Below are 13,927 nucleotides of genomic sequence, written 5' to 3' on the forward strand. Positions count from 1 at the left end.
GGCTAGGAATCACAAGGAGATCAGACCAGATCAGCTAAGGTTGGCCGATTTTCTTCCCGAATTGGCATTAGTGAACCAGCTGGATTTTTACGACAATTGCCATTAGGCCAGATTTATTTTAAAAATTGAATTTGAATATCTGCCTTGGTAGGATTAGCTTGGGTTTCATGAGCACAGTGACAATACCATTATGCCACTGCATCGCTCTATCATGTACGTGTTCATACATGTGGGCATGGCAAATGTTCTCGTTTCACCTTTTGGGAAAACCTAAAAGTTCAGAAGTATGGCTCAATCCTCAGATGTTTATCGTAAAATAAAAATTTATTCAGCTGTTGGACATTAAGAAGGCATTTGGACAATACATGAAGGTTTGGCACTCTGGCCCAAGCAAATCCTGTAAAGTTTCCAGCAGCAAAAACTGAACCTTGCACAGTTGGGGTCTGTCTGAAGAGAATTCCTGAAGGTGAAAAACACAAAGCAGAAGTAGCTCTGTCACACTGAGAAAATTAATTTGCGGAGATGAATTAAAAGTTTTGCATAATAATCACACGGGCTTAAGTGTGATTATGGAGGTGGAAAGGCAGAGGTAAAGACTTGCATGGTTTCAAAGATCAGATAGAATAAAAAGGTCTGTGCTATGATTCTTGACTTCAGTACAATGGGGATGTAGGGCGAATACTGCACATAGATCCTAAAAGTCATAAGGGGTCACCAACTGTCATTGTGGTATTGATAAGAGAGAGTTGAGATCATAGTGGGACAGTTAGAACAATAGCTTGTATTTTTATAACATATTTGATGCACCGACACATCACAAGAGTTATTAAACAATAGCTGGCCAAGCCACACAAGTAGATATTAGGAGAAATCACTGAATGTTTGGCCAAAGACACAGATCTTAAGAAGCCTCCTCAAAGGAGGAAGCAGAGATTGTGAAGCAGCAAATTTATGGGAGGAAATTTGTAAGCCCAGAACTTTTGCAGCTGAAGTTTCATTCACCAGTGATGGAGCAATTAAAATTGAGGATGCCCAAAAGGCTAAAATTGGAGAAGCCTAGCTATCTCAGAGGGCTGCACGAGGTTACAAAGGAAGGAACGGATGAAGCTTCGGGGGGATTTGAAAACAAGGGTTAGCATTTGAAATGAGGTGTTCATTGGCCAGGGACCACTGCAGGGTAAGTGAGAACTGGGTTGATTGGAATGAGGTGTGGCTCAAGTAGAGACATTGGCAGCACAGCTTTGGATGACCTCAAGTTTATGGAGGGTAGGAAATGTTTAGGAAATAGAAAAGGCATGGTCCAGGACTTCAATAGCAGTTACGCTGAGGTGGTATGGAGTCGACTAACATTGCAGACACAGAAATGGATGGTCTCAGCAATAGTGTGACCAGAAGTGCATCATAGGATCAAAGATGACACTGAGGATGCACACAGTCTAGTTTAGTCACAGACAGTTGTTAGGGTTGGGTATATTGCCAGTAGTTGGGAATGGAGTTTGTGGTGGTGACCAAAGATGATGGATGTATTACTACTGTTACAGTTACACAGAATATCATTTGTGACTTTGAAAGGTTGAGGTTTTTGTGGCAAGGAGAGAAACTGATTAGAAGGATTCAAGCATGGAGTTCAGGGCAAGATGTATACGAATTTGGGGGAGATAGCATATCGAAGGATTTTGATCAGGAAAGGAAACTTGGAGATGGGATGGTGGTGTACTTTGCAAAGATGAAGGGATTAAAGTTGGGGATTTTAAGAAAGAGAGATCATAGCAAATTTGAAGGATAGAGCCTGAAGAGAGAAATCTGTCAACATGTCAGCTAACATGGGATTCAGAAAAGGAAAGTGCATGGTCAAGGCATCGGAGGGTGGGTCCCATTTCAAAGATGAGTTTGGTTTGTGCTTGTGGGGGAAATAGAAATGAACCAGAATCCAGAGAAAAATGCAAGGGCAAAAACATTGGGGAAGCCTGGCCCAGTTGGCTTGGGGAAGAGAGCGAAGCAGCTGAGATGACTGTAAATCTGGTCTCAGCAAATATTAGCCCATTAGCTCCTCATCATTGTTGAATTTAGAAACCCTGAAAATATGTACAAACTCAAACCATTTCCACATCAAATTCACTGTTCTCAGACACAGCCTGAATGCATAATGCATTTATATGCTTTTTGAATATAGCATAATTCATGACTTTGAAGCTCAATAACTTTATACATGGGCTAGTGTATGCAGAGCAGTATTCTATAAACTGTAACATGACAAATGGCCTGTCAATCTGATTTGATGGCGTTGGATGAGGGAGAAACACTGCCCAGCACAGCAAGAGAACACCACACTTTTCTGATAGCACCACAGAGGCTTTAACATTTACCAGAATCTTAACAGCATTTTTTCAAAAGCCCAACAAAGAATGGAGACTTGAAAACACAATGCACCCTCTGGTACTTCCTTGATGGCTTCAGATGATCAAGACCCAGAGTGGGGCTTTTACTATCTGGAATAAAAAAAAGCCCATGCATTCCTTGGGGTTGGATGTCGCATTATTAGATAAAGGTGGCAAACAGCACAATATAAAATCCTTAAACTTTTCTAAAAAGGCAAATGTTAGAACATTGGCTGTTTACAGTGAGCTCTTTGTATTGAATGTGACCAGCTAGCCACCAGTCAAGGATTGTAAATTCAACTGTAGCCAGAAATGAATCTGCACACTCTTTATTCTCTCCCTCCCCTCAACAAATATCCTGGTTTCTATCTGAATGAACAGGCTTCCAAACATGATGTTACCTGCCTTCTACTGCTTTCTAGTGCTGCTGTGACATGTGTCAGAAAAAGTCATCAGCTTGTGGCCCTCACCGTGCATCAGACAGAATTTGGCTGAGATCTGAGATACATTATCCAGCTCGTAATTTGAACCAGTCCACATAACTAATTTCAATTAGGATTGGGGCATCCGTGAACTCTCCTAATTATGGCCCACATTTTCACACATGGTCGCAATTTCCAACATAATAAGATTGCTAATCAATTCAGAATCTAAAATGAAATGGTCTGTGGAGCAGGAAAGCCTCCAAACATTAGAGAAAAGCTGAAGTATTACTTGAGGATAATACACTTAAATTTGAAATGGAGGTTTCAAAATATTAGCTTCCAACTTCTGCAACTGGTTTTATTTTCCTAATGACTACTGATGAATAGATTTCCCCTTTACTGTACTGCAAGATGACATGCAGGTTGCCCACCCTCGCTAGACCCCATCCAAATGGCAAAACTTGCATGAGAAAAATTCCTATGTTTTCTTCACAAATATATAAATGCAAAGGTAGTAAGCGACTCTTTTCAATCAACAAGAAAATAACATTTTCTAAATACATTTGGTGGAAAACGTGACAAACCACACTTGACCTAATACGTGAATGTTGGCAATCTGAAAACATGCTGGTATTTTCTCAGAGAATTATGTATTTGAGGTTTGCTTAATGCACATTTTCAAAATCAGTTCACTTCCCCTCTTGCTAATTAACCTAATCATCAGGTAACTCTGTATATATGACTTCAAATAAGTCAGACTCTGTAATTTCACTGTAATTAGTGGTTCAGGAAGGGCAAAGGTCGGAGTTCATGTTCTAAGGCTTTATCAGAAAGCACTTGAGATTAGCCAGGTTCTGTTTTGCAGCTGGACATTCTCAGATTTTAATGTATTCCATTCATCATTATAAGTGCTTTCAAGTGGTTGTTTCAAGTTACAACTATATTGTCTCTAACTACAAAATTCAACTTCCCAGTGAATAATAGATTTGGCTTTTTTACCTGTTTTTATAGCCATGTCTGCTGTCCCAGGAGGGAAAACCATATTGTAATAAATGGATTTAGAAGCCGAGCATACAGTTACAGAAAAGATTACATTGCTGGGCTTATTGGTGCACTTTGTCACTCTGATATCCCTGAACTGTAACACTATTGTCAGCAGTAATTGAGGGGTAATCTCAATAATCTAAGACCTGCTGAGATTTGGCAGCATTTTGCTTTTCTTTCAGAGGTCCAGCATCTGATTTTCATACAGTGAAAGGCATTTGTGACACAAGAGACAACCTTTTCTCAGCTCTATAGTTATCTGTCGAACATCCCTATTGATCCCCATCATTCAATCTCATGGTAATGAAGGTGACATTTCACCAGCAATATGTCATTTGTCGGAAGTAAAAAACAGATTGGGTGGAATCTGATAGGGGCCTAAACTATGTGGGCTCTAAGAGGAATCTCAGAGAATCACATGAGAAGTTTGAGCAATAGGTAAAGGAGGACAGTTTGAGTCTTAATGGCAGGTAGATGCAGAAGCACAGATACAGTGAGTGTGAGTAGCATAAGGAAAGTTGTGGCACTTGCCCTGTCAAAATGGAGAATGTCACTTACGTTATTACATTGTTCCAGATGCCTGAGACTGCATTGGGTGGCAACCTCTCAGACTAGGCTAATAGGATCTTATGTCATGGCCTCTTCTGCCTGGGGATAGCTGGTGGCTCTCTTCTGCACCATGCCATCTACTAGGACTTCCAATACCCTGTCGACGACGCGAGACACCAATTTCCCCTTGTCTGCCATGCATGGGGAATATGTCCCAAACTGTGCAGGATAGTTCTGGACTGACAGTGCTTGTCTACAGGGTGCAGCAGTCTTTTAAAGATGGCACTGATGCCAGGATGCTGGCCCATTCTGGCAGGGGTGTGTTGTTCCAGGTACAGCATGTGGTAGAATCAGGCTAGCATCGGATAAGCCTTGGGGGTTGGTAGGTACTTAATTCAGCCAATTTGGATAAATAGCAACACTCAATAGGTCTAAAGGAGTGAAACCCTCAATGAAACTTGACGAAATAGATGTTTAGCCAATAAAAAGGCAAGATTCAGTCCATTAGAGACAAAGAAACTGCAGATGTTGGAATCCAAGATAGACAACAGGAAGCTGGAAGAATGCAGCAGGCCAGGCAGCATCTGGAGGAAAGGAGTAGTCAACATTTCGTGTATTACCCTTCTTCGTCCATTGTTCATTGATGCATACACTCCCTTGGACAAGCTGCAAGTAGGCTGTTCCTCTGCATCAGGTCATTCTAGGATGTCAAACCAAGGCACAACTGGCTGCTGGTGGAAGCTTAACTTGAGGTTTCGCAGAGGAAGGAGGAAACCTTGGGAGCTGGGTTAGCTAAGAGCTTTGTGGAGTAGAGGTATCAAAAAGCCCTGGAACTAAATTAAGTGGATAGAGTTCAGGTACAGATCAATCAAGGTCAGACGGAATATGGAACAGGCCAGAGTGGCCAAACAACATACTCCTGTTCATGTCTTTAGGAGATAGGGGCCAAAGAGATAATTAAACAGAATCCAATAAAAATCAAATCATTTAACTTCTTTTTCTTTAATAATTCATACAAAATAGTCATTAAAAGAATGAACAATATGGGTCTCTGTTTTCCACCTTTCATAAGACTTACAATTAAGCTGCACCAACTATGCTATTCAAATCAGGCATTCTGTGCAAGTAGGAGCTTGTTCAAAACCATCACACTGGCACTTTTTATAATTTATAGTACTAGGTTTTTGAAAAGAGCTTTTTCATTCATGTCTGCTAGAAAGGAACCCTTTATTATAGCTAGCGCAAAAAATATATATTCAAGAAACTCTTGAAAATAAAATGCAAGTACAAAGGAGTATCATTAGACAATGGAGGTGATGTAAAGACTAAAAGTTTCCTTTGGTCTTGACCCAGGGTGAGCTGTAAAAGCATCAAAGGTCACCCCAGTTGTATTAAAAGTGAAAGAGGGCAGAATGACAAATATTAAAGATTGGTGAAAGTTGCTTTGTCCTGATCTGTTTTCCTTTCCTTTTTCTTCAATGACTAAATAAATGTAGATCATGAAGCACGCTGCTTGTCAATCACTAAATCCAGCCTACTGAAGGGGTGAAAGAGAGACACACATACAAAGATAACCAGCTCTGTTTTCATTTGATACTTACAGTGAACTGCATCAAGTTCCAATTCCCGACACTGATTATTGCAGGAATTGGTGGGAAAGATTAAAAAAAGAGAAACACTGAAAGAAGAAGAAAGCTAGAAAAACAACCATAAATAGAGAGAATGAAAGAAAGAAAGGACTGCTAAAAAAAATTGAACTCTTTCATGAGAGCGCATAAAATCTAAATGCCAAGTAGTCGTGCTGAAATACGCAATCATTCTCGAAGAGCAACAAGAATTTTTCCTAATGTGTACCTTGGAATAATTGGTTTCACATGTGCCAAAAGAAGCTATTTTCTTTTGAAAAAAAAAGTTTAACAACACACATGAAAGCTAAATGGATCCACAAGTATCTTATTTCTTTCATACCTTAATTTGAAGCCAAATTACACTAATTACTCACATATTCATTTCTCTCTTGGGCCTCCGGTGGCGTTCCATTGGTTGAAGCGGGACCATCCCGAGGCTCCCCTTTTGCTGTTTTACCATTGCTAAATTGTCCCATGGCTTCATTTTTCTGCTTCGGGTTAGCTTTTTCTTTGGCACTACCCACCTGGCCTGGCAGTGCCACTTCTCCAACTCCCAGTGACTCATTCTTGTACTTCCTGACAAACTCCTCCATGCTCTTCACCTCACTCTCCGACAAAGCATGGCATTGGAAAGGGTCCTGGTCGTAGACTGGCAGCTGCCTCATTAGTTGCTTACGGCGATAGTAGGCCCCCTCTGTGCCAGCAATTGGCTGCATTTCCTTTGGAATAAGTTCCATATAATGAATAGCCTGGCAAACAGAGAGAGAGAGAAAAAGAGAGAGAGACAAAGAGAGAAGTGGAAGAAAAAAAGATTTGTGAAGTGTAATAACAAACATACGGCTTTAATTCCTGTCAAGTTAAAGACAGACTTTCATTATAATTTATACTAATAACAACACAACATGTGCGGAGAGAAGATATTAATTTCATTCACTTCAAACTGCAAAATATAAAGCTTCTTATGCTTTACAAATATTTTCTTTCATATTGTAAAGTTTTACTATAAATGGTAATAAATTATTGCCAATGGTGGCGCATGTATATTACTCATTCTGAAGCATTAATGGAATCCTACAAATATTGTGTTGTTTGGATCATTTCTCTGCTGGTTACACTGTCCACTCCTATTAAATTTAAAATCAGTTCTTATTAAAGCATTGTTATTTATTTATCACACCAGATTTATTCTCCAGAACATCACACTGATTAAATTTCTTCCTCTTGAAGACAGTTCTGGAATGCTTTACATGCAATTAGAAGTTCAATGACAAAAAAAGATTTTACAAGATAAGTCTTATTATCATTTTAAACAGACATTGTTTTGGCACCGACCAACACCAGACTGGATACACATGGGCTGCATAAGATTTCAAGGAGGAGTAGAGTAACTGGACAGGAATTTACTGGTAAAACATCAGGAGATATCTTTCTTGGCTGCTGTCTATGCATGTCAAATGGATAAATAAATAACTAAAGTAGAATTCTCACTCCTCCACTCACACTTGAGCTTGCTTGGGAAAGTGGGGTGGGGGTGTGGTGGGGGAGTAGTGATTGAGGTACAGCTTTATATTCTTCTTGCACCTTCTATTCTGCATCTAGTTTTCCTCAAGTAACAGCATACCCTTCCCAAGTTGCTGGAGTTCATCTCATGATTAGTGATGCCCTGGGTGCTTGACTAAGTTGGTATTGAGACACACTCAGTAATGGAGACTGCAGACTGAGTATTCTATCCATAGTGAACCACGCCACCGATTCCCCATGTCAGCTGCGTTGCTCTGCTGGTACAGCATAGGAAGTACTCTTCATACTGCTAGTCTGGATGTTTTGTACTCTTCTGCAGAATACTTGCCCCAGGTGGGGGCAGACTGTAGCTGCACAAAACACTCAGTAATTACCCTCAGCCTATCAACCAATTGTACACTGAAATCAACACCTGTACTCTTTTTTTTTGTTCACTGCTGGGTGTGGCTAGACATAATTTATTTTCCATCCCTAGTTGCCCTTGAGAAGACGGTGGTGAACTACCTCCTTAAACTGCTGCAGACCATGTGCTGCAGGTAGACTTGCAATGCCCTTACAGAGGCAATTCCAGGATTTTGACCTGGTGACACTGAAAGAACGATATATTTTCAAGTCAGGATGGTGAGTGGCTCGGAGGGGTACTTGCAGGTGATGGAGTTCCCACGTATCTGCTGCCCTTGTCCTTACAGACAGAAGTGATCATGGGTTTGGAAGGTGATATCTCAGGATCTTCAAAGAATTTCTGCAGTGCATCTTGTAGATGGTACACACTGTTGTTACTGAGCATCGTTGGTGGATGGAATGCATGCTTGTGGAAATGGAACCAAACAAGTGGCTGGCATTGTCCTAGATGGTGTCAAGCTTCTTGAGTGTTGTTGGAGCTACACATATCCAGGTAAATGGGGAGCATTCCATCACATCCCTGAGTTGTGCCCTGTCAATGGTGGACAGGCTTTGGGGAGTCCGGAGGTGAGTTAATCGCCACACTATTCCCAGTCTCTGACCTGCTCTTGTATTCATGTGGCCAGTCCAGTTGGGTTTCTGGTCAATGGTAAACCCCAGGATGTTGATTGTGGGGGATTCAGTGATGGTGATACCATTGAATGTCAAGCAGCAGTGGTTAGATTGTCTCTTATTGGAGATGGGCTCCAAGGGAGGTGGATCTTTTCACATATAAATTAAGGGTGACTTGGTGATGGGATACCAGCCTCTGTGGAGTTATTTCAGTGGCACAAGAGCAAAGCTCCTGAAGAAATTCATTCGCAACAGGCATTTTTGAAGTGGGGTAAGCATTTCTGGCATCATGTCGTTATCAGGAAAAATGTGTGTTCCAGGCACCCCAAGTGACCTGCCTGGGCCACCGAGTCAACAAGACCAGGTTTCACCCATTGGGTGATAAAATGAAGGCGATCAAAGGTGCCCTGGCTCCCACGTCTCTACTGGAGCTTAGGTCTTTCCTTGGGCTGGTGAATTATTACGGAAAACTCATCCATCAACTCCCAAAAAGGGTCGGAAATGGTTGCATAGCCAAGCCAATCCATAGCTTTCAGGGAAGTGAAGAAAAAGCTATCATCCTCTAAGGTGTTGGCGCACCATAATCCCAAGCAAGATCTGGTATTGACATGCGAGGTCTCCCCATACAGCATTGGGATAGTATTAACTCATAGGTGGCCCATTGGAGTGAAATGCCCAATAGTGTATGCATCTAGGACTTGGGCTAACGCACAGCATAAGTATGTCCAGACAGAGAAGGAAGGTTTAATGGTCATATCTGGAGTCAGGATGTTCCACCAATACCTTTACAGACGTAAATCTGTTATAACAGCGGACCACATGGCCCTGCCTGATCTGTTTAAAGAGGTCGAGGTGGTGCTGCCCATAACATCAGGCCAAAGTATTAGAGCCCATTTGCTGAATAAGGGCATATAATTACAGGTTGGAACACCTTCCAGGAGGCCAAGTAGTGAATGCAGATATACTGAGCCACCTCCCACTGGCAGATGCAGCACCGGTGGTATTGCCACTGGAAGAGCTCGTAATGTTTTTAAATTTTTCTGGATACGCTTCCAGTCACAGATGACAACATCAGACTTTGGATGCAGAAAGATCTGTTCCTGGCAAAACTGAAACAGCTGGTAGTGATGGGGGAAACCAAAGGGCTGTCATAACCAGAACTGAAACCATTTTGAACCCGTGGAGACCAGATCACAGCAGAGGACGGCATATTATTATGGGGAGCAAGAGGGATTGTTTCAAGCAAACATTGCCGCCAGATACTGACTGAACTCCACCAGGGTCATCCAAAATGAAGATCTCAACAAGAAGTTACGTCTGATGGCCAAGATTGGCTGCAATAACTGGCTGTGTTATTGGGCCAGTGCCCAGAGTGCCAACAAGGACAAAAATTACCGCCTAAAGCTCCCCAACATTCGTGGCAATGGCCGGGTAAACCCTGGGCTCAGTTACTTGTTGACTATGTAGGTCTTTTCATGGGCTCAGTGTTTTTAGTCATTGTGGATGCCCACTCAAAGTGGCTGGATGTGTACAAAGTTCATTCATCAAACACAAGGACGACAATAGAAAAGCCGCGAGCATCTTTTGCAACAAACAGACTCCCAGAAGTGTTGGTCATAGATAACAGACCATCGTTTACCCCAAGGGAATTTGAGTATTTCCCAAAGTTGAATGGATTCGACATATCAAGACAGCTCCATACCATCTATCATCCAATGACCTAGCAGATAAACCATTTGAATGCAGGCTTAAAGAAACAGGCTACAGTGTCACGAGATACTGACTGTCCCAGTTCGTATTTGATTACAGGACCACCCCTCATGCAACTACAGGGATAGCTCCAGCAGTGATGCTATTGGAGAGAAGGCTTCATACCTCATCAGAGTAAAACACGCACAGCTCGTCAGAACAATCGGAAAGGTTCTCCCTCTCCATCAAGCACTGAAGAGACCTCGGAATCTGAGATGAACACTGTGGATATCATTGCCTCGACACCTTCGCTGCCTAATGAAGAGGATGAATTTATTCCAAGACGCTCTGGGTGCCACAGGCAAGCGACTGTATGTTAAACACCGCTGTATTCAAGGCACAGTTAGAGGAACCTGGCTCAGTGCTAGAACACACCAGAAGGAGCTCCAAGATAAAGAACTGTCCTATGTCCTCAGACTCAGAGGAGGTGGGATGTAGCGACTGTAGCAAAGTCAGCTAGGTGGACATCATAGGCTATGAGTTCTCTGATTGGGGCTGTTAATCTGGTTTAATCAAGGAGCGCTGGCTGACAGATATAAACAGAAGTTTCAGGGATTTTGTTCACTCTGAGAGTTGGCTCTGAGGGAGCTGGATTAATGTCAAGGACTTACCTTTTACTTAGACATGGAATCTTGGTGACAGGATACCGGTCTCTGTGGAGGTATTTCAACAACCATCTTCCTTTGTGCCAGATATGACTCCAACCCAGTGAAGAGTTTGCCCCCAATACCCATTGATTCCAGTTTTGCTAGGGCTCCTTGAAGCCACACTTGGTCAAATACAGCCTTGATGTCAAGAGCTGTCACTCTCACCTCACCTCTGGAATTCAGCTCTTTTGTCCATGTTTGAACCAGAAATTGATTGACCCTGGCAGATGCCAAATTGGGTGTCACTAAGCAGGCTATTGATAAGGCTGTGCTGCTTGATAGCAGTATTGATGACACCTTTCATCACTTTACTGATGATCAAGAGTTGACTGCTAGGGTGGTAATTGACTGTGTTGGAGTTGTTCCAATTTTTTGTGAACTGAACATAACTGGGCAATTTTCCACATCATTGGGTAGATGCCAGTGTTGTAACTGTACTGGAAAAGCTTGGCTAGGGGCTTGGCAAGTCCTGGAGTGCAAGTTTTCAGTAGTGTTGCTGGAATGCTGTCAAGGCCCATAGCTTTTGTAGTATTCAGTGCCTCAAACAGTTTCTTGATATCACCTGGAGTGAGTCGAATTGGCTGAAGACTGGCATCTGTGGTGCTGGCAACAACTGGAGGAGGCTGAGATAGATCATCCACTTGGCATTTCTGGCTGCCATGACTGTTGCCCTTCCAAAAATCCCACTTTATGAAGGCAAGAATGCTGAAAGCGGTTGACCACATTGAAGCCAACCTGGACATACTGATCTTTGAGGACTTGCAGAATCCATTGAATATGAGACTCAAATCAGGCAAACCCTTCTTGTATCTCTGTGATGCTTTGAATTGTATAGATTTTGACAAGAAAGACGAATGGTGTGGTGTGTGATCTGACAGTAGAGTCTTTAGGGTTTGAACTCCTTCGAAAAGTGATCCACATGCAACAGGATCAGCACTCCCTGTGCAATGACATTCCACCTGCTCCGAATGAAACTCAAAGAGAGCACAGCAAGCAGCAATGATCATCCCAATCAGATTGTCAACCATATTGCAAATGCATCTGGCCACAAAAGTATGTACTGTGCAATGACTGACTTACACCTAAAATTGTAACGGTGCAAGATGCCATACTTGAAATGATGACAAAGTCAGAAAAAGTACAAAATCCACTCTTTTTCCCAGGACTCACTAAGGAGTAACTGGAGGAAAACAATTACAAAATTTCAGTAAGCCTGCAGATCCTGTTGGGGAACGATGCCGATATTAGAAAGATTAACCATAAATGGGTCTGAGCCATATAGGTAAGGGAGCTCCCAGGTTTAGAAAAAAACTGATAACCCTTAGCCTCAGCAATGGCACCTGAATTACAGAAACACAAACAGAAATTGCTGGGAAAACTCAGTAGGTCTGACAACATCTTTGGAGAGAAAGCAGAGTTAATGTTTTAAGTCCAGTTGACCCTTCTTCAAACCTGGACCCAATCTGCTTTCTCTCCACACATGCTGCCAGACCTGCTCAGTTTTCCCAGCAATTTCTGTTTTCGTTTCTGATTTCCAGCATCCACAGTTCTTTGTGGTTTTTTTTTTGAACCTGAATTACATCCAGTTTCAACCACATATTTTCCAGAAAGTTCTATGAGGTAGCAAATATAAGCTGAAAACCTAAATGCATTTCTTCCATTCTACCACAGTGGGGACATACTTCCGAAAACACCAAGTTAGTAAGAAATCAAGCCAAGGATGAAGCTGGAACCTACAAGTATGAAATCATCCAGTCCTAGTTGATTACATCCATAAACTATTACCCAAATATGGGCATTTCTTTGCATCATGCATTCAAAAATGACGAAAACCAGAGACTTTGTAAACAACGTGTGTCATTTATTACTGATCAGTTTACAGCCCAGTCAGACAACTGCTGACAGAGAACAAGAGATTAAATGCTCACTGTTGCTAAATTAAGGATGTGTTAACGATCAGGAATATCCCAAAGCATGTTCATACTCTGGCCAGAAGCTTTCAGACATCTTGCACTGAAACAACAGCCTAGTTATGGCGTAATGTAAATTGTCTGCATTAAAGAACAGGGCAATTTGGGCAGGGATGACTTTCACCCATTTTCATCCTCAACTTCATGACCTTGAGCTTTTGCATTAATTGCTTGAAACCTCTGTCAACATTTCTCGGGCTGCTCATTAAAACAGCTTCCACGTTACCCGTGCAAGAGTGCAGTTTCACAGAAATTTTCTGAATTTATGCAATTTTGAAGGGCTGTAAATTTATCCACATCCATGGAAAGATCAAGAATGACAGGGGACAGGTTTAAAGTAATTAATAAAACAGCAAAAATGAGGGAAAAGTTTCACGCAGCAAGTGGTCAGGATCTGGAATGCACTGGCTAAGAGCGTTGCGCGAGCAGGCAGTCTCGATAGAGGTAGTCAAAAGGGAATTAGGTGGTTATTTGAAAAAAAAGCAATGGATAAAGTTATGGGCAGCAGGAAGGAGAATATCGCTAAAGGACAAGCGCATTTGGAGAATCAGTGTAAGCGAAGTAGGCTGAATGGCCTCCACTGTGTTGTAACAGTTCTGGGATTCTGATTCATCAATTCTAAATGCAAAGGGCCTGAAGTATAATTTCTGGTACGTTGTGCAGTTCTTATTCAGGCACTTATTTTTGGTAAACATTTTCTCATTGTGATCCAAAATAACTTGCCTGTATGCTTCTGGGATCAGACTGATTTGCATACAAAATTGAAAAACTTCCCAACAATCTACTTTCTTCTAGGTGGAATTTGGACTGATAAACCTGAGGTTTAAAGAGTCTCTGAAGTGGTCCAGAAGTGGTCTTAAGCTATAGTGAGATAGTCAGAACTGCCGATGCTGGAGTCTGAGATAACATGGTGTGGAGCTGGAGGAACACAGCAGGCCAGGCAGCATCAGAGGAGCAGGAAAGCTGACGTTTCGGGTCTGGACCCTTCTTCAGAAATGTCTT

The 13,927-nt window shown here is 42.0% G+C and overlaps 1 protein-coding gene across 1 annotated transcript in view; it reads right to left on the minus strand.

Annotated features, from left to right (window-relative positions):
* lmcd1 (LIM and cysteine-rich domains 1) overlaps nt 1-13,927 on the minus strand; it is a 60,296-nt gene that overhangs the window by 10,668 nt on the left and 35,701 nt on the right. The window contains exon 4 of the mRNA XM_020509857.2: nt 6,399-6,773. Within this exon, the coding sequence (XP_020365446.2) occupies nt 6,399-6,773 (375 nt within the window). The remainder of the gene's footprint in view (nt 1-6,398; nt 6,774-13,927) is intronic.

The sequence above is a fragment of the Rhincodon typus genome, chromosome 16, assembly GCF_021869965.1.
Source record: "Rhincodon typus isolate 14 chromosome 16, sRhiTyp1.1, whole genome shotgun sequence".
Classification (NCBI taxonomy): Eukaryota; Metazoa; Chordata; class Chondrichthyes; order Orectolobiformes; family Rhincodontidae; genus Rhincodon; species Rhincodon typus.